Here is a 27,179-nt window from a genome sequence, read left to right as displayed (position 1 = left end):
ACTTGCAAACAGCTAAATTAATTAGTTAATAAAATGAAAGCAAATAAGAGCTGGAAATTCACAGCTGGTCAGACAGTGCCAATGGAGAAAGAAGGCAAGTTAACATTTCAGAATCCAGGAAAAAAGGGTTAAAGTGGGCTTTAAGTTACATAGAAGGATGGAAAATTCAGGAGAAGATCTGTGATAGGGTGGAGAGAAACAGAGATTAAAACTTCAAATGGAACAAGTGGTTTAAGGTGTTAATAGGGACAAAAGACAAAGCAAAATAAAAATTATCTGTAGACAGTTTAAATGGAGGAAGCAGAAATGAGAAAAGGCAAGTTCTGCATATACGGGAAATCCGTAATAATTCTGATTTGTGTATCTGGACTCATTTGGACCTCTTCCAAATGCAGGCTTAACATAAAGTACCAAGACTTGGGTAAAAAAAAATTAGGATCCAATGAAATAAAATAACCAAAGTACTTCAGTTGGTCTTTGCAACCTGATAGCAACATGAGTAGTAATTGCCAATGCACAGTTAAAGTCCATGGATACATAGATGGCACGATAGAATAGTGGTTAGCACAAGACTTTACAGTACAGGAGTCAAGGGTTCAATTCCTGCCGCTGCCTGTGAGGAGTTTGTACGTTCTCCCCATGACCGCGTGGGTTTCCTCCGGGTACTCTGGTCTCCTCCCACAGTCCAAACACATAGTGGTTGATTGGTTAGTTGATCATTGTAAATTTTCCCATAATTGGGCTGGGGTTAAATCAGGAGTTGCTGGCCAGGGTGGCTCAAGGGGCCAGAAGGGCCTATTATACGCTGCATTTCAATAAATAAGTATAATACTTTAACAATAAGGTTTTCTTTTCACACTTGAATTACCATTGCCATTTCTTTACTGGCCTCTGTTGTAACTATGGTTCTATGGGAGACATTAGATGTTAGAACCTTTTCTCAGGAATTTTCTGCAATTCCCTAATGAAGTTACTGGCCTCAGGAAATTACAAAAAAAAATTAAGGTCATGTTATCCGTTATAGCAACCACGTGCAAAGTGAGATATATTGCTTAGTAATTAACGTTGTATTTAATTGTAATCTGAACACTCAATCCACATCTTTGGCATTTATATATAACATAATAGAATTATTCTGACTGTGTAGTAATGATATACAGGAATAGTTTGACACAATGCATGGGTATCCTTATCTCATTGTGGCCCTTGCATTCAACCTCGTTGTGACCCTTGTTCTTTATTTGTTTATCTGTACTGCACTTTCTCTGTTCCTGCAAAACTATATTCTCCATTCTCTTTTCATTTTACCATATCAATGTACATTTAGCATGTATGGCATAATCTTCCTGGATGGCACGCAAACAAAGCTTTTCACTCTTTCTCAGTACGTTTGACAATAAAATCAGTACTAATACCGATAACAGATCTTTGGGTTTTTAAATTTCACTACAATGCCATTGATATTAAACCTGATTTTGACTCTGATTTATTTTTTTTAAGATTGTGCTCCAATAAAACCACAACTGATAACCAAAAGAGGGGGAGGGGTGAAGCAAAGACTTCACCCCTCCTCTCCCCCAGTTTCACCTATCATCTTATATTTATCACCTTATATTTCTTCCTCCCCTCCTCCCACCTTCTTACTCTGACTTCTCATCCTTTTTCTCCAGTCCTGATGAAGGGTCTCAGCCTGAAATGTCAACTGTTTATTCTTTTCCATAGATGCTGCCTGGCCTGCTGAGTTCCTCCAGCATTTTGTGTGTGTTGCTTGGATTTCCAGTATCTGCAGATTTTCTTTTGTTTGTCACAGCTGATAACTGCACAGTCTCTTTTATTTCTTATCTCTCACTTGAACCTCCAAATAAAGTGTTTTCTATATTTTGTAGAAAATTAAAGTAGATATATCACTGTTGTAATGAATCAGATATGACCATTACAAGACCATAAGATTTAGCAACAGGAGCAGCTACTCAATCCTTTGAACCTATCCTGCCTCCCATAAGTTAATGGCTGAATCCAACTTTCCTAACGTCCACTTTCCCTGTAACCCTTTGAGTACCAGCGACCCGGGTTCAATTCCTACTGCTGTCTGTAAAGAATTTATACATTCTTCCCATGACCACATGGGTTTCCTCCAGATACCCTGGCTTCCTCCCACAGTCCAAAGAAGTACCAGCCGACAGGTTAATTGGCCATTGTAAATTGTCCTGTGACTAGGCAAGAGTTAAATCGGGGTTACTTAGCAGTGAGGCTTGAAGGGCCAGAAGTGCCTACTCTGTGCTGTATCTTTAAAAGAAATAGAGATCCATTTACTGATTTGAAACCTATCTATCTCATTTTTGCATATATTCAAGGATTCAGCTATCCATGGCTTTCTGGGGCAAGCAATTCCAGTGACTCAGCCTATTCTTAAAAATATACCCCATTATTCTGAGATAATGTATTGTCCCAGATGATCCCATGAGGGGTAACATTCTTCCAGCATTTACTCTCAGAATCTAAGAAATTTTGGTTTGATTAAGATCACATCTCATCCTTCGAAACTCAAATTACTGCAGTATATTAAACCTGTTTAACCTTCCCTCTCAAACACCTTTGTTTTTAACTCCATATCTGCTATCATCTTAGTGAACCATTTCCAAAATGTCCCCAGTGTTTCTACATTTTTCGATATATAAGGGGACCAAAACTGTTCAGATGAGTTCTCTCTAGTGCCTTGTTCAGTTGTAGTCAGATTTCCTTACTTTTATATCCAATCATGTTGAAACCAAAAACCATCCTTCCATTGGTCCTCCCCTTACCTGCTGTACTTGTACGCTAGCTTTCTATGTTTCATGTACAAAGACACAATTCGCTTTGTGCTGCTGCTTTCTACCATCTTTCTCTATTTAAATAATTATCTGTTTATAACCTTCTTTCAAAATGACCGAGTCACATTTTCTCATTTTATAAATATTTTTTCTTATCTACCTTTGTGTCATGCACTAATTTTGCCATGGTACATTCACTATTCTTCAGTCTATGTTCTTTGCTCTCTCATCTAAAACGTCTGCCCTTTACATTCAATCTCCAGTACTCAGAAAAATATTGTGACAAATCACTTTATCTCTTCCCCTCATGATATTATATACCTCTCTAAGGTTACCCCTCAATCTTCTATGCTCCAGGGAAGGAAGTCCCAGCCTATCGAGCTTCTCCCTATAACTCAAGCCCTTTGGTCCAAGTAACAGCGTCGTAAACCTTTTATGCAACTTTCCCAACTTTATGACACCTTTCCTATACCTAAGCAACCCAGAACTACACACAATACTCCAAGTGTGGTCTCACCTACAACGTGTACTGTTGCACCATAGCATGCCATCTCTTAAATTCAGTGTCCTGATTGATGAAGCCAATTCCATTTCCATCTTCATCACCCTGTCTACCATGCCTTCACTTTCAGGGAACCATGTCTCCACTTTCAAAGAACTATATAACTATAGTCCCTCAGTTCTGTAACTTGTTGAAGCCCTACCATTTACTGTGTAATTCCTGCCCAAGTTTAACTTACCAATGTGCAACACCTCACACATCTTCCATTATTTGGCCCACTTCCTCAAAGATTTCCAGTAATTTTTTTAACTGTGCTAATGCAAGTGATCATAAACTGGGGTTCAAATCCTGCCGTTCTCTGGAAGGAGTTTGTATGTTCTCTCCGAGACTGCATGGGTTTCCTTAAGGTGCTCAGCTTTCCTTCCACTTTCCAAAGACTTACATTAGGGTTAGCGAATCATGGGCATCCCATGTTGGCACCAGAAGCATGGAGGCACTTGCTGCCCTGTGCTATCCTCACAAATGATGCATTTCACTTTGTTTCAATGTACAAATGACAGGTAAAGATTATCTTTAACCTTTAGGTCAGATTGTTCCTCGACTAATATTCTGTTATTACCATCTCAATAATTAATTCTAAGTATGTTCCAGATTCCAATATCTGTCTCTTGTGTATCCATTACACTTACTTGATCCCTCATTGATCTAACTATTCCACCTGTTTTGCTGTGATGGCTCATCAGTATAACTATTACAATTTTGTTTTACAGTGCAGTAATATTTCCGTATTTGAACCTGACATCTGCCTATCACCTCGGCTCCAGGATAATCCAACAGATGATTGTGAGAGTATATTGTCCGCTAGTCTGGTAAACAAATTAATACAAGGAGGAGAACCAAGACTGAAAGAAGGAGTGAGTCAGGAAGAAAACTGTAAGACATTGGCACCCTCAGCTCTGGCTGATTGTCAGGGAGAAAGTTTAGCATCAGTTTCCAGTAGTAATGTGGAGAAAGACCGGGGCTCTGAAACACAGCAAACAGGAATTTCAAGCACTGATGGGTCAAGATGTTCAGGGACCAGACAGTCAGGACATTCTCAGGCCAATGAGAGCACATCCTTAACAGACTGTCCAAACCAAAGTCTAGCAATGCCTGAACTAAAACATAAAGGACAAACCACTGAGAACATTTTAAGCTGGGAATATATGGGAGACTCCAACAGCCTTCAGGACCCAAAAGCCCAAGAAGACCACCCTCCAGCAGATCATGATCCTGTAAATGAAATAATGAAAGGAAACATCAATCTTGCCTACTCGCCCAAGAAGAAAAAATTAATGATTTACATTTGCGGTGGTTACAAAGGTAATTGTGTCTGACATTTTGACTTTGCAGTAATGTATGTACGATGAATAATGGAGATCAGCAGCCCCAGCTACATCGCTTCCTATTTCAAATTCATTGAAGTGGAAGTGAATAAAAATAGGGATAAAAATGTTTCAAGTTGTGATGAGACATATTTAATATAATGAAACTGGTCTTGTGGACATTTTATATTGTGCCAGTTTCCAATAAATACCAGTTAAAGGCAGTCTACTTGAATTGTTTTAAATCTCCCGGTATCAAATATGTAAAATACGAGAGGCATAGACAGGGTATGTGGTTAAAGTATTTTTGCCAGGATGGATTTCTCTTACCTTAAATCTCTTGCCCCTCTTATCTAAAACTATGCCTACTAAATAACTAGAGAGCATAGCTTAAGACATGAAGGTAAAGCTAAAAAAATAATGTGGCCAGTTTTTTTCACACATGGAGTGGTAGGTGCCTGGAATACATGATCAGGGGAGTTGGCAATAATTCTGAGTCATTTAGACAGGCCCACAAATAGGCAGGGAATTAGATGACATGTGGTTTAAATTAGCATCATGCTTGGCACAGACATCAAGGGCCGCAGAGCCTCTTTGTGTGCTGTACTGTTCTATCTTCTGTCTACATTTGGTTTTCTAGTGCACTTTTGGAGATTTGTTCAAAAATGTGAGGAAAAGAATCTATGTTTCTTTAATCTAGTCATGATGAGTACCAACATTGCAGAGGACAGAAACAGGTCCTTGGGCCCGCCACGTCCATTCTGATTTTTTTTGTCCTTCTAATCTCATCCCATTTGCCCGTATTAGACAAGGTGGGTCTCTTTCCTGTTTAGGTGTCCATTTAAATCCCTATTAAACATAACGAATGTATCTGTCCACCATTTCCTCTGGCTGTGGTCCAGATATCAATCACTCTCTGCTTTAAAAAAAATTACCTCTCAAATCCCTTTTAAAACTCCTTCCTCTCATTTTAAACCTCTAGAGCATAGTGCATTACAGTCCCCTCTTGTTTCTGATACTCCTACCATGGGGAAAAGAAATCCACCTGCCGTAATCTTATATAATTATATTATGTCATCCCTCACCTTGCTTTGTTCTAGAGCAGGGGTTTTCTTTTTATGACCATGGACCCCAGGTTGTGGACCCCAGGTTGTGGACCCCAGGTTGTGAACCCCTGCTCTAGAGAAAACAAGCACAGCCTATCTAATCTCTCCCCCAAACTAAAGTCATCCAGTGAAGAAAATATCATGGTGAATTAAATTTTTTTTTTAGAACATAGAACATAGAATAGTACAGCATAGTACAGGCCCTTCGGCCCACAATGTTGTGCCGACCCTCAAACCCTGCCTCCCATATAAGCCCCCACCTTAAATTCCTCCATATACCTGTCTAGTAGTCTCTTAAACCTCACTAGTGTATCTGCCTCCACCACTGACTCAGGCAGTGCATTCCATGCACCAACCACTCTCTGAGTAAAAAACCTTCCTCTAATATCCCCCTTGAACTTCCCACCCCTTACCTTAAAGCCATGTCCTCTTGTATTGAGCAGTGGTGCCCTGGGGAAGAGGTGCTGGCTATCTACTCTATCTATTCCCCTTATTATCTTGTACACCTCTATCATGTCTCCTCTCATCCTCCTTCTCTCCGAAGAGTAAAGCCCTAGCTCCCTTAATCTCTGATCATAATGCATACTTTCTAAACCAGGCAGCATCCTGGTAAATCTCCTCTGTACCCTTTCCAATGCTTCCACATCCTTCCTATAGTGAGGTGACCAGAACTGGACACTTTCTCCAGTGTAATGACCTGAACTGCATAAAATGGTCCAAATGTGGCCCATCCAGTGGCTTGTAAACTTACTGTTTCAGAACATTAGTCCATAATTGCTTGTGATATCCAGGTGAATTAATGTTCATGGAATGATAGAATTTTACAGTACAGAATTAAGGTAGTTGGACTCTTTATAACTCTCTATTTTGTCCCATTCCCCTACTCTTTTCGGCTTCATTGTTTTCAGTTCCTGGCTAAACAACATCATTGGTAATAAAACAGAGCTCTCTCAGTGCTGTTCTAAAGGATTGGTTTAATTTCAACTCAAGGAAGAACAAAAGACCTTTATGTACAAGAAAAAGAAGTTTGCTTTTATAAAGCTTTTTGTTTTGTAATCTGGGGACATATCAAAGTATGCTGCAGCCAGTGAAATATCTTTAAGTATAGACAGGTGTAATGCAGGGAGCATTGCAATGCAAGGAACTCCCACAGGCAGCAACGTAGTAAGTTAATTGTCTGAATTGTGAAAAGTCAATTGTTACTGAACTGATTCCACAAGCTATGGACTCACGTTCAAGGACCCTACAACTCATGTTCTCAATATTATTTATTTATTTATTATTAATATTTGATTTTGTTTTTTGTAATTGCCCTGTACATGGTCTTTTGAACATTGGTTGTTGTCCATCTTAGTTTGTGTATAGTTTTTCATTGATTCTCTTGTGTTTCTTTGTACTTACTGTGAATGCCTACAAGAAACTTAATCTCAGGGTAGTTATGGTGACATATACATATTTCGATAATAAAATTACTCTGAACTTTGAAGTTTTGGGATGTAGCTTGAGGGTTGAGTATGGCCTAGACAGATGACCAGTGGGCTCTTGTTTACATATTCCTATTAATACACATTAAATGCCTTTAAAAGATTAATGAATCAGTGCAACATTGCGGGCCAAATGGCCTCTCCAGTGCTGTAATATTCTATGTATCGATATAGATCTCCTTGATTTTTGTGAGTTTTTATAAAGTGCAACAGAATTTTAAAAAGACTTGGATTTGAAATTCTAGATACAGAGCATGAAAGAAATGCACTAATGAAGGGAGCTTATCCACAACTATACGCATACTGTAAAGAAAGAGGTTATGACATCGTGATGGTTGACCTCAGGTGGGGAGTGAAGGATGGAATTAGTGACAACCATACAATGGCCCATCTACATCTTGAGGTGCTTAAAGAGTGCCAAAAATCAGAAGGTGTCAACTTCATTGTAAGTATTCTGTGTGCAACTTGTCACTCAGTGTATAATACTCTGTCAGAGTTTGCATGATTTATGCTTTCATCAGTGTACATGGACCTGCTTTGTGCAATATCCGAATGGCATGTCCAAAGCTTAACATGTTGTTACTTTCTTATTGAGCTTTTTTTCAGTTCAGTAACTTCCAGAACCATTGCATGAACAATGTAGCATTGTGCATGTAATGGAGTCCTGATGAAGGGTCTTGGCCCAAAACATCGATTCTTTATTCTTTTCCATAGATGCTGCCTGTTCTTCTGAGTTCCTCTAGCATTTTGTGTTTTGTTGCTCTGGGCTTCCAGCATCTGCTGAATCTCTTGTGTTTACAATGTTGTATTATCTGGTGGATGACCCTCCTGTTCCCCATTGTCATTTAATGAAAATAGTGAGTTGTGTCACGTACCCCGTGACGGGGGTTAAGAACCAGCAGAGATGGAAACACTTTGGAGTCTCGTATTGCTATAAACTACTAATATTTAGTAGTAACTACGCAATACAGTAATAAATCAAACAGGTTAACAATGATTATATATAAAAGTAAGTGTGGAATATATATGTATGAAAAAACCAAGCTTCTTTAAGTCTAGGGGTAAAAAGATACAGTCTTACGATGTTGGGTAAAGTGCAGTTCAGTTCAGTTCGTGGTATTTAGTTGAGTAGTGATGGAGAGAGAGAGAGAGAGAGAGAGAGTGAGTTGAGTCTTCAGGTGAGCTGATACCGTCGATCTACTCGTCGTCCTCTGAAATCCTTCACAAGTCACCGACTGTGACTTTAACCAGGGGGACTGGCCTTCTGTGGTGGAGCTATCACCCAGGCGAGGGTGGACACATAGACAACTCCCCACCAGTCAACCCCTTCTCCTTCAAACTGGAATAGCAATTTGGATCAATCCGCCTGATTGATCCTCCAAAACCCACTTTCTCTGCGGGCATAACAATGCTCATTCAGTGTCCAGATCATGTGTCCTGAGGTCTGTATCATCTGACCTCCCATTTATTTCTCCAGGCTGAGCATCACTTGTCATTCAAAGAGTCCCTCCTTCCTTTGTCTGCAAAGAAGTACACAAGCAGGCAACCTGTCCTTGAAAGTAACATCAACAACCAGCCTTTGGTCACCATAGCAACCTTCGAGCTGCTCGGTGCTGTCTCTATCTCCAAACTCTGTAGAAATCCAAAGTTACTTCCAATGCCTTAAAGTGACAGTCCAACTGTTATTCTTCGTCTCTCTGTCTCTTTTCCAAAAGCAACATATCGGTGGTAAATAACTCTGTCTCTCTCTCTCTCCTTTCCAAACAAACCATCAATGATAAATGTCTCTCGGTCTCTCTTCAATCAGTTAATAGGGGCACTCCTCGATCCCCTCACAGTTGTAACAAACTGACCTAAGACCAACTGCTAAGTGCAGTGAGCAGTTCAGGACATTGCTGACATGTGTGCCTATATATTTCAATACTGAGTTCAAGAACAAACTGGAGGATAGATGCCAATGGCTAAACATTAGGGCTGGGCAGCCTGGCATACATAATGTGACTTCATTTTCATTTGATTTTTAACAGTTTTGCTTAATTTTCAGTAAATTTATTCTTCATGATGTATTTTAAATTGTTAACATCTTTTTTAAACTGTTTATAAATATATCTACTTGTCAAAGACATGTAAAAGCAATTCAAAGATTTTTGACAGCAATGAGATGTCAATAAGCTAACAGAACAGTTAGGGATAAGGTCAGGTCCTCAGTTATGGTCACTTCTCACAAAGTGCTCCCCTTTGCAAGACAGCCAAGGCGGTAAGACTACAACATATGAGTGGGAACCACGTGGGTTGGATCGAGTATGATTCAGCCCACTGTGTTTTTTTAATAGACATTGTGGAGGAAGAGGTGTCACATTAGCAATTTACTCCACAGAACTACTGTGTGCACAAGGACTGAGAGCATACACAACCAAACTGAAAAATAGTTTATCATAGTACAGAACAAAAGCCTGATTAATAGTCACAAGAAAGATAAATGAGGATTGGTGCAAGTGATTGCATGTCATACTCAAGAGTTTAATAATATACTGGACAATGTTGAAATCAGTGTGTACTTCCTCATGTCTGCAAGTGTCCTTTAGTGTAAAAGGCAAAGAACAACATACATATATAGTACAATTCACAAGACTGCTGTAACATAAAGCAGACACATGAGACATCGGAGACTGCAGATGTTGGGAACTGGAGCAAAAATTAAGCTTCTGAAGGAACTCAGTGAGACAGGCAGCAACTATGGAGGGAATCCCGCAATGGGGAGCAGTCTGTGAACAGCGACCATAAGTGAGGTCCTAACCTTAACCCTGACTGTCCTGTCAGCTTTTTAGTGTTTCAGGTTGAGACCCTGCGTTAGGGCTGAGTGTACGGAGGGGAGATAGCCATTATGAAGAGATGGCAGGGAGGGTTAAGGCAAGAGCTGGCAAGCACTAGGTGGAGCCAAATGAGAAGAGATTAATGGGCAAATGGAGTAAGGTGGGGAAGGAAGTGGTAGAGAAGGCTGGGAGATGGAGATGACCAGGGGCTGTAGATTATGGAACCTGATAAGAAAGAAAGGAAGGTGAGTAGAAAAAGATAATGCTGAGCAGGTGGGAACAGTAGAGAGAGTGGAGGGGATGGATGAACAAGGACCGAGGGGCTTCAGTGTGTTGATAGAAAGAAACCACATACAGAGGAGTGGGGTAGGAGTGGGGATGTTTGATGTTTGCAAGAAGGGGTGAGAGACCATCTGAGTGGATCATAAGGAGAAAGGATCAGAGGGAGTGCAGGTTATCTGAAAATGGAGAATTCAATGCTCATGTCCTTGGTTTTTAGACCACCCATACAGAATATGAGATGCTGTACCCCTGGGTTCGCGCTTGGCCTCACATTGCAGTGGGAGGCTGAAGACAGACAGGTTGGAGTGGGAACAGGGAGGGGAGATGAAATGATTTGCAACTGGTAGTTCAATTAGAAGCAGGGATAATCAACTTGACTCCTTGAGCCTAGTCAGTACTTTAGTAAGATGGCTGATCTGTATATACTCCCAAGCTGGTTTGTTTTTGGCTCTAATTTCCATGCACTTTCACTCACAAATCCGAACAAAATGCTGGAGGAACTAAGCAGGCCAGGCACTATCTATGGAAGAAAGCACAGTCAATGTTTCGGTCCTAAATGTTGACTGTGCTTCTTTCTGTAGATACTACCTGGCCTGCTGAGTGCCTCCAGCATTTTGTGCGTGTTGCTTGGATTTCCCGCATCTGCAGATTTTCTCTTGTTTATGACTCACAAATTCCCCTTATTTTCAATATTGCACAAAGTGACTGCTGCTGCATTATTTTTTTGTGTGCGTCTGAGACAGGTCTGGATGACGTGTTGGACAAAACTGTTGTAAGATCAACTACACAATCCTAACATGTCCCATAAATTGTAATTTAACATGGTGATTAGATTCACCTCTCATTTTGAACAGGATTGCTTGTGAAACTGATGGACAATAAAGCCTTTTTTTTCCGCTCATGCAGCTCTTAATAGGACAAAAGCATGACTCAGCTTACCTTCCTGATACCATAATTAAAGATGACTTTGAAGCTATTTTTAATTGCATTGAAAAGGAAAGAATGGAGACGACAAAACAGACACACGTAACTCACAATCCTGAACTCCGTACTCTGACCAAAGAGCCTGGATTGCACAGGGAATCTCATTGTACGGAACTCGACCTAATCAAGAGCTCTAATCTATTTAATGAGGGGCTGTCAGGAAGCTGTGATGATGATGGAAGTGTAACTCTATCTGCACATTACCATCAGACTAATGACACAAGTGACCCAGCCATGAAAACACCATACTCTGCATTGGACCTTGGAAAAGCTATTGGGCTTCTTCAACAGTGGTACAAGTTGGATGAAAATTGCATCCCCAGTGTTTACAGACTTCAGCCAATCAGGTTGGTTTAAAACTGAGGAGCAATTGCAGGAATAAGTTGAAAGACCAGAACTGTGACTCACAAACTGGCCTAGCTCCAAGAGCTTCCTGGCATTTAGAGAATTTATAAAGCATAGACTTCTTTGTGAAGCAGTGCTTTTGTGTATCCTCATTTACAACACACAACGTCTAGACCATAATTATTGAGTAATTGTTGTGCAAATCAGCCTAACTCATGCACTATAAGTATGTTCAGTTTTAAATCATTAAAGAGATATCAGCACCCATCTCTCCCAGCTTATTTCATGAAAGTTGTTAACTGTCTAATATTGCATGTAGGTAGAGCTTCAGCTCTGCATTCATCCGATACACTTGAAAACCACCTGAGCAAATTATTGACTATGGATAAACATTTTATAGAATTTTGTAAGACATAGATTAGCCACCAATAATTTACGAAAGCAGTACGTGGCATTAGCATAATTTAACTCTTAACAGCCCCCAGCATCTTGGATCCTGGCTAGAATGAAATGATGCACAATAGGAGCCCATGCAACCCACTGTACCATATCACTGGAATATGGAAACATAAATTTTGAGTCAGTAGAGACCATAAGGGGACTCACAGGTTTTCATAATTTTGAGAATGAAATCAAACACTCAATGACTCAGGAGCAATACACATAAACTGCTGGAGGAACTCAGCAGGTCAGGCAGCATCTATAGAGAAGAATAAATTCTCCTCTCCTTAAAATGCTGCCCGATTTGCTTGAGTTCCTCCAGCATTTTGCGAGTGTTGCTCTGGACTTCCTTGTATTACATCATAAAAATTATATTTTTCTTGATTGGTTCTTACACAAATTCAGAAATAAACATTTTCATGCTAAATGCAAGTAATGATAAATGCTAATATTGGTCAGGGCATGAAGGGACACGGGGTGGGGGATGGCAGGAGACTGGGGCTGAGAGGAAAGATGGATCTGTGTTGATGAAATGGTGGAGCAGACTCGATGAGCCAAATGGCCTAATTCTGCCCCTATATCTTATGGTCTAATATGAGTTTTGCTTTGGTTTGCAGTGCACACTTCAAAGACTTTTACAGCAAGGATCCCTCCCGTAGACTACAAGCGAGGAATAACTGGTCTAATTCTTCCCAGAAGCTATGGAGCATTCTTCAGGAATATGCACCTTTGGCCCTCGGTGAAAAAGCAGCCTCAAATCTCCTTGAAACAGGTAATGGTGGAAGAGTCAGCAGTAATGGATTTATATCTGAAATAATAAGAATAATCATAACAATGTCATATTAGATGAACTATGCAGCTTTTCCAAACTGCTAATTGATTTTACAAAACATTGTTTCATATCCCATCATTAAATATTTGTTGGAAAGACAAGTATGAATGAAGGTTTGGCAACAATTTTGGAATTAGTGAAAAAACTACAATCAGGAATAAGCCATTGACCCCTTGCACCTGCAATTCAATACAAGTATCTTTTACTTCAGCACCATTTTCCTGTACAAACCCATACCTTGGACTTGGTCCACTGCTGACAGCTCTCTCCCCTTTCTTAATCTCTGTCTTCATTTTTGGAGACAATCTGTCTACCAATATCTTTTATAAACCTAGCAATTCCCGTGGCTATCTTGACCACATGTCTTTCCACTGTATATCTTGTAAAAATGCAATTCCTTTTTCTCCATTCCTTGTCTCTGTCGCATCAATTCCCAGGATGAGGCTTTTCTTTCCAGGACATCAGAAATGTCCTCCTCCTTTAAAGAACAGGGTTTCCCTTTACCATTGATGCTGGCTTCACCCACATCTCCAGTTACCCAGCATTATCACATACCACGTTGTCCTCCCCCATTAACAGGGATAGAGTTCCTCAAGTCCTCACATACCACTCCATGAGCCTCCACATCCAAAACATCATTCTCTACAACTTTCACCATCTTTAATGGGATCCTACCTTCAAATACATCTTTACCTCTCTGCTCCCCCACCCCAACTCTCTGCTTTCCACAGGGATTGCTCCCTCCATAGTTCTCTTGTCCATTTGTCACTCTCCACTAATCTCCCTCCTGGCACTTATCACTGCAAGTTGAAGAAGCAGTGCTGCACCTGTCCATTTAGCTCCTCTGTCACCTCCACTCAGGGCCCCTAATAGTCCTTCCAGGTAAGGCATACTTCACCTGTGAATCTATTGGGGTTTCCTACCGTATCTGGTGCTCCTGATGTGGCCTCCTCTACACTGGTGAGACTTGACTTAGATTGGGGATTGCTTTTTCAAGCACCTCCTTTCCATCTGCAAAAAGCAGAATTTCCCAGTGGCCAACAATTTAAATTCCTATTCCATTCCCGCTCCAACATGTCAATGGCTTCCTCTTCTGCCACAATGAGGCCACTGTTAGGGTGGAGCAGCAACACCTCATATTCCATCTAGATAGTCTTCAATGTGATAGCCTGAACATCGATTTCTCATTCTGGTGAATTATTTTCCTCATCCCCCTTTCCCCTTCTTCTATTCCCCACTCTGACTTCTTACCCCTTTTCCTCACCTGCCTATCACCTCCCCCAGTGCCTCCATTCCTTCCCTTTCTCCCATGGTCCACTGTCCTCTCCTATCAGATGCCTCTTCTCTAGCCTTTTGCCTTTTCTGCTTATCACCTCTCAGCTTCTTGCTTCATCCCATCTTCCCCACCCACCTGGATTCACCTATCATCTTCCAGCTTGCCCTTATTCCCCTCCCTCTGCCTCTTTTTAAATTCTGGATTCTTCCCCTTTCCTTTCCAGTCCTGATGAAGGGCCTTGGCCCAAAACGTCAAATGTTTACTTATTTCAATAGATGCTGCTGGACCTGCTGGATTCTTTGTGTGTGTTGCTCTGGATTTCCAGCATCTGCAGAATCTCTTGTGTTTGTGAAATCTCATATCCCGTGGTTTCCTTAATATACAAAAATCTATACTCATTGACTGTCTCCATAGCCCTCTTGTGCAAAGACAAACAAGGAGAAAAAAACATTTTCACCAGTAAGTTAGTGATTTAGATCATAGAATAGTATGACATTGTACAGGCCCTTCATCTCACAATGCAGGTTGCATTCTAAGCTACTCCGTGATCAATCACCACCTTCCTTCCCACGTAGCCCTCCGTTTTTTTCCACCCAATTCCCTATTTCTTAAAAGTCCCTAATATATCTGACTCTACAAGCAGCTCTAACAGTGCATTTGATGCACTTACCACTCTCCGTATAAAAAATAAAATACCTACTTCGGATATCCCCCATATACTTTTCTCCAATCACCTTAAAATGATGCCTTCTCATATTAGCCATTTCCGCCCTGGGGAAAAGGCACTGAAAGTCCAATCTAACAATGCCCCTTCCTGTCTTTAATTACCTCTATCAATTGACCTCTCATCCTCCTTTGCCTTTGTTGCATTTTGCATATTTTTTGTTGCATGCTTTCATGTTGCTTTCCCTTGAACATCTGGTCCTTTTTTTGATACTATCACCTCTGATTCGTTATTAAGACTATGCCCCCTGATTGGAATTAATTAGTGAAAATAAAATATAATCAGGAATAAGCTATTGGCCCCTTGCACCTGCAGTTCAATAAAATTATCTCTGGGAGGATAAATCATCCCTGCGCCAATTCTATCAAATTCTGAAAAAAGTTTGTGTTCCAGTGAAGTTTCTATTTCTTGTTTCCTCAGTAAATGCAAGCTATACATTTCCATGCTTCAAGTTCTTTAAAATGCCACATCCCACTCACAATACAATGACTCCTCTTAATTAAATTAGCAAAGCCATTCCTTGACTGCCCAGACATTCTCGATAGTATTTAAATATTCAAGCAACTCAGAAACTCTGAGTCTTTGTCTTCTTTCTCTCTCAGATTTGATCTCTTCTGTTCTCATATGGGCTAACCACCGTCCATCAAATCTGCTCAAGGATTTATGTAAACTATGATGTAACTTTTAGCCATTACCATTCTTATTAGTTATTTAATCCATAAATAGTCAATGTGTTTTATAATAAAAATACATAATTAAGCTTCTGTTGTTTTCCTTTCATATAATTTAACCTCAGTTATAGAACAGGAGGTTAAACAGGGACTGCAGACCAAAGAAATTCCAGAGAACCACTGCCATTGGTTCAAACGGTATATCACCAACATTCAGTACAATCTTTCAAGTGAGAAAGTTTCAGATTACATTGATATTTTACCACGGAAACGACAGCTGAATGTACCCGTGTGGAAAGCCCACATAAAATTTGTGGAAAGCATCCATGCCAGGGTAAGAAGTTGTTAATCTTTAACTATTTGTGTTATTGGATTATATTATTGCTATCTGGCACCAAAAGTAAAATGCAACTGTACCGGTTATTACAGGAACCATTAAAAATCCATCTTGTATCTGTTCTCATGTTATTTATCTTTTGTCTTCTCTCTACCCCTTCAGTTATTACTTCTGACTATTTGTTTAGCTGAAAGATGAATTGGTTCATAGTTATGCTTTCTTTCTGACAGTTGCCAAACAAACTTTAGCCAATTGAATGATAATGTAAAACACTGTGACCATTATAGCTGTCTATGCTCTATCTTGTTCCTCCTCATCTTCAACATGAAACAGATCAACTTTTGAAGTGGTCAGTCTGTACAACTAGATCTGACAAGAGCAGGTATCAAGAAGCACTATAAAATTAATATCAATTGGAATCAAGGTGAAAGTATTCCACTGGTTGCCCAAAGGAATATGGTTATGGTTGTTGGAGGTCAAATAGCTTAGTTTAGAATCCTCAAGGTACAGTACTGTGCAAAAATCTTAGGCACATACATATAGAGAGGATGTCTAAAACTTCTACACAGTACTGTTGTCGTTTTATGTATTGCATTATACTGCTGCCGCAAAAAGAGCAAATTTCATGACACGTGAATGAAGGGAAACCTATTGCGGATTGAGATTGGAAAAGGGACAGTGAGAGTGGATACATGGTTGGGAAAAGGTGAACAGAGAGGGAAGGGAGCAGATAGCAACAGACAGACATTTTGTAATGATCAATAAACCTATTGTTTGGAATCAAATGAGCTTGCATAGTGTCTCAGGGCCGGGTGTATCTGCACCCATGCCAGTTCCTGCCCCCGCCCCCACGGTGCTCCACCCTCGCCATTCCCAATATCCTTTGCCACCACCAGATTTACAAACTCACTTTCCACTCCACAGTGAAAATATAGTACTGTGTAAAAGTCTTAGATGCCCTAGCTATATATATTTATTTTGACTGTAAGACTTTTCAACAGTACTGTAGTGCCTTTGGCTCAACCATCTTCGTCAATGGCCTTCCTAAAGTCAGGCTTTGTGTTCTCATCGCTGAACATCCCAATGTTCAATTCCACAAAAATGTAAAAAACACAATTCAGATGATGGAGAGATGAGAGACTGCAGATGCTGTAATCTGGAGAGCAATATTAGCGGGGGAAAAGAATAGATAACGTTTTGGATTAGTCCCTGTGAACATTGAGGCTTAAATAAAAACAGAAAATATTGAGAGCACTCTGGAGATCAGGCAGCATCTGTGGAAAGAACATAAAGGCATTGGAAATAGGAACAGGAGAAGGCCATCTAGCCCAGCGAGCCTGCTCTGCCATTCAATAAGGTCACGGACTCAACTCCACCTACCTGCCCTTTCTCCATTACCCTAATTTCAATGCTATTCAAATATTTAACCAAGTCTGAAATATATTTAATGAGGGAACCCCTACTGTTTCCCCGGGCAGAGAACTCCACAGATTGACTACTCTCTGGGAGAGCTAGTTTCTCCTCATCTCTGTCTTAAATCTAATGTCCTGAAGCTCACATTTCGGGTTGAAACCCTTAATTAGAACTGGTATGAGAGTAAACAAGTTGGTCTTAAGTTACAGGGGATATTAGGGAGAGGAGGAGAGACAAAGGGGATGAATATCTCTGAAAAAGAAAGGCTGGGGTTGCCAACTCTGCATATGTTGAGTTGTAGCATGTGCCCTGTAGGTCAGGCTGTGCTGAAGGAGAGAGGAAAACTGAGCTGAATTCTTAAGTGGATTGCTCAGTTCTGATACAGACAGGGCAAGTTATATGAGGTTTTAGAAATTGTTATTAAGTGTAAAAGTTGCACTTAAGTGCAAATACCTGCGTAGACTTTGATGCTACTGTTCATCAAGCTGACATAAGACTTCATTGTAACAGTGCAGGCAGACACAAAACAAAGAAACAGAATAGATCGCCTTAAAAAAGGAAGACCACCAAACACCCAATGTACAGAGGGAAAAAAACAAATCGTACAAACAAAGTAAGCAAATAGCATTCAGAACTGAAGTTTACAAAAGTGAGTCCACAGACACGAAGGCAGGTGTCACTACAACCAATTCAGGAGCAGGCCACAGCCACAGTTCAGCACAGAGCTGAGTAAATGTCGAGGAGTAGCAATCTAAAATGGCCCATCCTTCACCTCCAACCCCAGCACCTGGACCTTTACCATCTGGCCCACCGCTTAAACTATTCAAATCTGGGTTATTCTTTGCTCTCGGCCCGGGTTCTGCCACTTCAGAATGGTCTCAGGCCTTTCTCTTTCCCCTCTTTCCATCCGACTTACTGAGCGTGCCCTATGTTTTTCATTATTCACATTCTCTAACTTCCTCCATCAACCCATTGACTAGATATCCTCCATTAAGATTATCTCCATGGCAACCCTAGTCTCACTGTATCAGAGCTATTCCTTTTGTCCAAAAACATCTATTCCCCATCTTCTCTCCAACTTAAAACTACTTTGTTTTCTTTTTCACAATGTTCTAATGAAGAGGCATTGACCTGAAACATTAACTCTGTCTCTCTTTCTGGAAGTTCTGTCTGACCTGCTGAGTCTGTACAGCATTTCTGTTTTCATTTCAGATTTCCAGTGTCTGCAGTTTTTGGATTTTCAGCATTAACGTTTGGGCTGATAATTGACCAATAACCCTCCACCGCACAAAATTGCTCATCAATAATTGTGTCCAATAGAAGAAAATCCAACTATTAACATTCAATGTCATTTTATCACTGAGTTCCCCATAATCTAGTGCCAGGCAATTATTACCTCTGACACAAAAATTAGGTTGGGGTATTTGGGCTGTGAGGTGGACGCAAAGTCACAGGCGAGAGGGAAGATGCTTGGAAAATGAAATATAATGTGGAGAAATGTGAGATTATCCAACTTTGGTTTTAAAAATAGAAAGATGGGTCATTATCTGATTGGTGAGAAGGGTTTGCAACATACCAGATTGCTCCCACTCAATGGCAGAGATCTAGCTTGAGATCTAATAGTGAATAGAAAATGCTGGAAAAGAGGCAGAATGGTGCATTTGATGAGAGTCATGAAGAAACCTAACTGACTAAATTTGCCCCTGAGATAAGATAAAATTGCCCCTCCCATCTATTTAATATACTTCCTTCCTCCCATCTACATTACTAGATTTACTTCTGACATGGAAGCTGAATCTCAGCCCACTGAGTCAAAGGTTCATTTTATTGTCAAATTATGCAGATACAATATAACTCTGATATTTGTCTTCTCCAGATAGCCATGAAATACAGAAAGACCATGGGATTGATGGAAGAAAAAACATCCAACTCTCACCCCCAACCCCAATCCTGGCATGAAAAAGAAAAGAAAACTCGCAGACCCCAAAATCCACACCCTGCTGAAAAAAAGCCACAATAGCATCAAATCCTCCCTCCCTTGCAGAAATAATACTGTGAAAGTAACAATCCTTACTCACAGAAAAAACAGTCACAGTAACAATCTCCACTCACAGAAAAAAACAGCAGCAATCCCTGACCCCCTCAACCACAGAGAAAACAGCGACAATAATAATCCCCAACCCCCTCACTCGCAGAAAAAAAAGCGACAATAACAATCTTTACCAATTCATAGTGCAATCCCATCCCCTATTAATTATTCCTGTAACCTATTCTCACAAAATTCCCATCAAATGTCCCTTCACTCTCTTTCTAGGGCAATTTAAAGTGACTAACTTCTCAACACCCAACCCATGTGTTTTTGGAATGTGTGAAGAAACAGGGGCATACAGAGGAAAACTCAAACAGCCGTACAAAAATGTGCAAACTACAGATAGACAGTGCCCAAGGTGAGGATTGAATTCAGACCTGCAGTGCAAACAAGAACAATGAAATTTTGCTGTCCTTAATCCGGGGATCCTGAGTTAGTGAGAAGGTCTTTCCTGCAGTGACAGATGCAATCAGCTAATGGTTCAGGAGAGGGATCAGACTCTAGAAACAAACACCACCTGGTGTGTTTAGTTCCTGGTACAATGGAAGAGAAGAAAGACGGTGTTAAAAGGAAGCAAGTGACAGCTGTTTGTCTTTGGAAACAGTACACTACACTATATGATTTACAGCCACAGAATTATATCAACACTTATCTAAATTGGATTTACTTTTCTACACCTGGACAATAGACCATATTCATTTCAGCTTTTCATAATTGATGGCTATAGTGTTTCTTCTGTAATGCTCTGCTTGCCAACTCTTAGGTAAATATTCTATTTAAATCCACCAACTAATAACATACACTCGAGTGGTTTGAAGGTATTTTCAATAGACAAACTGTTACAGGGAAATGGACACAGTTTGAATTCATTTGGAATGCCTGCTTAATGTAGTGATTTGCTAATGCAGTGATTTAATGCATAGGAGGGGGTCTTCGAGACAACATTAGTAAATACAGATGGTGTTTGATTGCATGGCAGAGATGGGTAATGGCGACATTCATCTCATGGCCAGCTGCATTGGACTTGTTAAATGGGCACCTGGCAGTTTAGGGTCATGTCAAAATGAGGGAGTGCTGGAAGTTGGTGCTTTAATAGACAAATAAAGAGGCACGGTCCAGGTTCTGCCTTAAGTAGAACTCGAAAGACCGCTCAGAAAAGTGTCCTGGGAAATCTTCATCTTTCATGTTGTTGTGCCATAGAAAATCAAATTTGTCACACATAGGTCCCACAGAAAAATTCTACTTACTAACCCACCAGTTCCCAAAATGCACCCCACATCCCTTCAGGACTTAGGCAGATCCAATGTTATCCCTTTTCTGCTTTAAAGTTGTGTGTCTTGCTGGATCCAGCCAATGGCAGTTAAGAGCTGATCTCATAACGGTCAGCTCGTGTATAGGTCAGACAAGATAGGGATAGCAGATTTTCTGTCCTGAGGAACAGAAGTGAACAAGATGGATTTAAAAAAAATATGGTAGCTCTGTAGTCAACTGAACCATTTACATCCCTTTAATATACGATACATACTACTTTTTATTATCAGTGGCCTTAAACCTAATTGTTATACCCTGACGAAGGGTCTCAGCCTGAAACGTGGACTGTACCTTTTCCTATAGATACTGCCTGGCCTACTGCGTTCACAAGCAACTTTTATGGGTGTTGCTTGAAATTCCAGCATCTGCAGATTTCCTCGTGTTTGCGTGTTATACACTTTTGTAACTTTGTGTATGATCTGACAACCTTTCCATTCCTTGCATATCTCCCCACTGAGCTTTACTTGTTTTGTCTATTTCTTACTTATTTACTGCTGTTACCACACTGGTGTTTAGGGCAGCAATGAAGGTCCTCGATCTCTGTCTGTCCATACCATCGCACACAGATGTAGGATTCTTCATGCTGTTTCTGTAACAATTTTGTTTTACTGCTCAGAATTGTTAGCCCTGTGCTGACTCCCCAAACCTGGAGGACTGGTGGATCACTTTCAATCTGGCCTCTACTCTTTGACCTGTTTGGTGTGGGTGACCCTACCAAGAGCCAAAGCACGAGGCTCTGATTCTAACCAACATAGCTCTCTGGGTCATTGAGGCACACAAGCCAACAAACCCTATGTCAAAGTAAGTTGTGGTCCTCTTGGAGTTTGTCCATTTTGGGAGGCCAATATTCCATCTCTTTAGTTAACCTCCACTGTGACCAGGGGCCAACTGATGTTTTTATGTTTAAGTAAATATTCAAAAATGCAGGAGAAAATCCTTCAATATTTACTTACCAAGGCACTCGATGAATAGTACTTTTGGTTCCAGAAAAGAGAGTTGAGCGCAAAATAATATTCTCCTTCAGTTAGTACTATTAGAAATAAATATTGACCCAGCATGCATTTTGTTTGGTACATAGTTTTCAGGGGAAGTCCTTTTCTGTTTCTAATTCTCATTCATCTCCTTGAAGTTCCTGGTAAGCTACTGTGTCTGGTTTTAATTGATAGAGTTAAATGTTAATTTTAGTTTATGGTCTTATGAAGTTCTCTTGTAGCTGATTTATTCAGCTTGTGAAGTAATGATAAATTTTATGCCCGATAGCTTCGTCATACCAATATTTATGAGTACAAGGTCAGCTGGGGTCGGGATGGAATCAATCCAAAGCTCAACAGGTCCCACTTTTTCTACACAGAGCATCTGTGTAATGATTTTCGAAAGACCTTCATTGCCCATTTTAACAGGTCAGTGCTTCTGCCTCGCTCTACGGTATCAGAAATTACAATTTTCAATCTATTTCATACGACCATGAGACATAGGAACAGAATTAGGCTATTCAGCCCACGGAGTCTGCTCCACTATCCCATCATGGATGATCCCAGATCCCACTCAACCTCATGCACCTGCCTTCTCACCGAATCCTTTGATGCCCAGACCGTCCAGGAAATGATCAACTTCCACCTTAAATATACGCACGGATTTGACCTCCACAACATCTATGGCAGAGCATTCCACAGATTTGCTACTCTTTAGCTAAAAAAAACTCCTCTTTACCTCTGTTCTAAAGGGTCGCCCCTCAATTTTGAGACAATGCCGTCAAGTGCTGTATGCCACCAGCATAGGAAACAGCCTCTCGACGTCCGCCCTATCTTGTCCTTTCGACATTCAGTGGGTTTCAAAGTGATCCCCCTGCATTCTTCTAAATTTCAGTGAGTACAGGCCCAAAGCTGCCAAGCACTCCTCATGTGGAATTGAACCCTCTTCATTCCTAGAATCATCCTTGTGAATCTCCTCTGGACTCTCTCCAATGACAATATATCCTTTCTGAGATATGGAGCCCAAAACTGCTGACAATACTCCAAGTGTGGCCTGACTAGTGTCTTATAAAGGCTCAGCATTATCTCCTCACTTTTATATTCTATTCCCCTTGAAATAAATGCCAACCTTGCATTTGCCTTCTTTACCATAGACTCAACCTGTGAATTAACCTTCCGGGAGTCTTGCATGAGGATTCCTAAGCCTCTTTGCATCTCTGATGTTTGAATCTTCTCTCTATTTAGATAATAGTCTGCATTATTGTCCCTTTTAACAAAATGCATTATCATACATTTCCCAACACTGTATTCCATCTGCCACATTTTTGTACATTCTTCCACTTTGTCTAAGTCCTGCTGCAATTGCATTGCTTCCTCAGCACTACCTACCCCTCCACCTGTCTTAGTGTCCTCTGCAACTTTGCCACAAAGCCATCAATTCCATTATCTAAATCTTTGACAAGCAATGTGAAAAGTGGCAGTCCCAAAACTGACCCCTGAGGAATACCACTCGTCACCGACAGCCAACCAGAAAAGGCCGCTTTTATCCCCCCTCGCTGCCTCCTGCTTGTCAACCATTCCTCTATCCATCCCAGTACTTTTCCTGTTACGCCATAGGATTTTATCCCATTAAGCAGCCTCATGTGGCACCTTATCAAACGCCTTCTGAAAATCCAAGTAAATGACATCTCCTGCCTCTCCTTTGTCCATCCTGCGTGTTGCTTCCTTGAAGAACTCTAACAAATTTGTCAGGCAAGATTTCCCCTTACAGAAACAATGCTGACTTTGACTTATCATTAGTCTCCAAGCACCTCGAAATCTCATTCTTAATCATAGACTCCAACACATTGCCAACCACTATCTTATAATTATAGGCTAACTGGCCTATAATTTCCTTTCTTTTGCAATCGTCCAGTCATCCAGGGCCATGCCCAAATCAAGTGATTCTTGAAAGATCATGACCAATGCATCTGTTATTTCTTCTGCAACCTCTCTCAGGACTCTGGGATGTAGTCCATCTGGTCCAGGTGGCTCATCCATTTTAAGACCTTTAAGTTTGCCTAGCACTTTTTTCTTTGTAATAGCAATGGCACTCACTCCTACTCCCTGACACTTAAGGACCTCTCGCACACTGCTAGTGTCTTCCACAGTGAAAACAGATTCAAAGTACCCATTACGTTTATATGCCATTCCTTTGTCCCTCATTACCAGCATCATTTTCCAGTGGTCCAATATCAACTCTCACCTCTCTTTTACTCTTTGCATAACTGAAAAAACTTTTGGTTTCCTGCTTTATATTATTAGCTAGTCCGCTCTCATATTTCATCTTTTCCCTTCTTATGGCTTTTTAAGTTAACTTTTGTTGGATTTTAAAAGCTTTCCAATCATCCAACTTCCCACTCACTTTTGCTACTTTATACGCCCTTTCCTTGGCTTTTATGCAGTCCTTAACTTCCTTTGTTAGCCACTGCCATTTGAGAACTTCTTCCTCCATGGAACACATGTATCGTGCGCCTTGTGAACTATTCCCAGAAACTTCAGTCATCTCTGCTCTGCCGTCAACCCCGTCAATATCCTCCTCCAATCCATCTGGGCAAGTTCCTCTCTCGTGCCTCTGTAATTCCCTTTATTCCATTGTGATGCTGATACTTGTGAGTTATGCTTCTCCCTCTCAAATTGCAGTATGAATTCAATCATATTATGATCAACTGCCTCCTAAGGATTCCTTTATGTTAAGCTCCCTAATAAGATCTGGGTTATCACACGGCACAAGATTCCCCTTTCCCGAATAGGCTCAAGCACAGCTGCTCTAAGAAGCCATCTCATAGGCATACAACAAATTCTCTCTCTTGCGATCTGACTTCAACGTGGTTTTCCCATCTTAACCCCATATCTCGGTTACTATTTGGAGGCCCGTATATGATTCCCATCACAGTTCTTTTTTTAACCCTTGCAACTCAGTGATGCCCACAATATCGTACTGACCAATCTCTAATTGCGCCACATGTTCATCCTCCTTATTCCAAATGCTACGCGCATTTAAATACAGCACCTTTAGTCCAGCATTCTTCGTCCTTTTGAATTTTGCCTCTGTGGCACAATTTAACTCTTTGCTGTGTCTGTATTTGTATCCAGTCATCGGCTTATCCTTCTTTACATTTGCATTATACCTGTCATCTACTTGTAAAGCTGCTGGCTCATCCTCAACTCTATCATCCTGATTCCCATCCCCCTGCCATATTAGTATAAACCACTCCCAACGGCTGTATTAAATTTGCCCGCAAGAATATTGGTCCCCTTTGGATTCACATCCTCAGATTTCCTGAGGATGTACTGTATATTTCAACCCTAATTGCATCACAATGTCACAGTTGTGTAATGTTCTCCATTGGCTTCGGGTTCAAGGATCAATTTGAATTGCCATATACATCGACATGTATTAGGAACTTGCTATGGTATGTTGGTGTGACATGCAACAAAAAACAACATTCAACAATTATAAGAATAAAGTATTATATAAAATAAGCTTAGAGTTTAAAGTGTGAAAATAGAATAAAATGTTCATAAATAATAAAAATTTCATTAGAACTAAATTCCAGGAGCAGAGAATACACAGTTAGTGCATTTTTAACCTGTGAACTAAAGAACAATTTTCTCTTGACTCATTTTTACTTAATATTAAAAGTGATTTATTGTTCAAGTTGATGACTTGCCCTTAAGATATTGCATTTCAAATGAATCCAAGGGGGCATGGGGAACTGAATAAGCACACAAGGATGGATTGTACTAATCAGTTTTGATAAACATGAGTGGCAGAGCAAGTAAGGGGCACAAACATTGGCATTGTCCTGTCAGACTAAATGGCCTGTTTGTGTGCCAAAGATTCTTTATGAAAACAGCCCTTCTGACTGCTGCCCTACATTTTCTGTGCCTTGTTAGAATTTGAATAACAATTAGAATATATCAGGATACACATTTATCATTGAAATACCCTTGTTCTTGCAAAACTGGAGTGATATTTCCAAAGCTTAGTGTGTCCAATGGCCAACACATAAAATGCTCTTTATAAAATCCAATGAGAACTCTGATTTACATAGGTAAAACTTTTTTAGAAGAGAAGGCTTTGCTCTTGATTCAAACCCGTATTTCTGTGCATCTGTAGCAGTAATTGCATAGATCAAAAACCACTGGCAGTTATTCTAATTGGTAACCAAATTAATATTGCTCGTGAACCCCCATTATAAAGGGTTAGGGTTAAGAACAGAAAATTCACCAAATTAAGTAAAAAGGTCAGCATTCAAGATTGAAGCCTATACCTTGGACATACTGAAGAATGGTGAAAATCATCTTAAAATGAAATGTTCTTTATGTTTCACAAAATGGTAATTTTGTCCTTATAACTGCATCAGACTATTTTATATGTGCTGCTTCTGTAAAATAAGGGTTTTTTCTGTGAACTTCCTTTTAAATTATATATACATTTCTAATGTATATAAAATATTAATATAAAAAGTTCTCCCCACTGTTATTTGTAATTGTGGAGAATTGTATCTTCAGAGCATTCTTCTCATATGATTTGAAGACTCATTAGTTAAAAAACCTCAGTGTTCTAAAATGCTTCCTCCTGATAAATGTGAATCCTTTGTGCAAGATCAAAGGCAAGCTTCTAACAGAAGCAAACCAAGTCTTGGGTGGCAACATGTCTGGGACGTCATTCAGACATGTTAGAAGTTAAGAGCAAACTCTTGTGATTTTCATTCAATCATCTTCGGGTGGGATGGAAGGGAGAAACCAGAATTGATGCTTAGCCTATCATTTCTCATTACGTGTTACATATAATATACAGTATGAAATCAGCATGAGTTATGCAAACAAAACATTAAAAATATTTTTGAAAATATAATTAGTCAATATTAAACCATTTCCACTCAGTGGGAAAAGTATGAGTGGGTGCATAAGTTGACACCACCATTTATTCACCTCTGTCTAGGTATGGGATCACTACCCAGCACAGAAACAAGGGATCTCACTGAAATGGTAGTTCAGTGATTGAAGAGTGGTGATGTGGGCTACATAGTCTCTGACCTACCATCAAACATTTTGCATGGCCAGGATCCTTATTAAAGGTTCTTGGTCTCAAGGGCATCACTCCTTAGACCCACTGTTCATTCGAGCCTCTACATCCCCAATTCTGTGCTTCATTTAAAATTATTTCTTGTGGGAGAGGTTCAGATCATGATCATTTTGCTGAATGTCTGTCTAATTAAACTTCTGCTATTTAGTAAATAAATATTTTAACTGATTTTGGCAAGAATACTTGATTTTGTGCTTCCAGGCAGAATAATAGTTTGGCATGGACTAGGTGGGCCAAGGGGCCCATTTTTGTGCTGTCATGTTTGATGACTCTAAATTTGGCTCAATATT

The 27,179-nt window shown here is 40.2% G+C and overlaps 1 protein-coding gene across 1 annotated transcript in view; it reads left to right on the top strand.

Moving 5' to 3' along the window:
* LOC140197201 (uncharacterized) overlaps positions 1-27,179 on the top strand; it is a 121,553-nt gene that overhangs the window by 10,702 nt on the left and 83,672 nt on the right. The window contains exons 7-12 of the mRNA XM_072257124.1: positions 4,083-4,674; positions 7,512-7,711; positions 11,268-11,692; positions 12,749-12,903; positions 15,760-15,968; positions 22,045-22,184. Coding sequence (XP_072113225.1) covers positions 4,083-4,674; positions 7,512-7,711; positions 11,268-11,692; positions 12,749-12,903; positions 15,760-15,968; positions 22,045-22,184 — 1,721 coding nt within the window. The remainder of the gene's footprint in view (positions 1-4,082; positions 4,675-7,511; positions 7,712-11,267; positions 11,693-12,748; positions 12,904-15,759; positions 15,969-22,044; positions 22,185-27,179) is intronic.

Source organism: Mobula birostris, chromosome 5, assembly GCF_030028105.1.
Source record: "Mobula birostris isolate sMobBir1 chromosome 5, sMobBir1.hap1, whole genome shotgun sequence".
Lineage (NCBI taxonomy): Eukaryota > Metazoa > Chordata > Chondrichthyes > Myliobatiformes > Myliobatidae > Mobula > Mobula birostris.
Note: the sequence above shows the minus strand (reverse complement) of the source record. Positions and strands in the feature narration are given on the sequence as shown.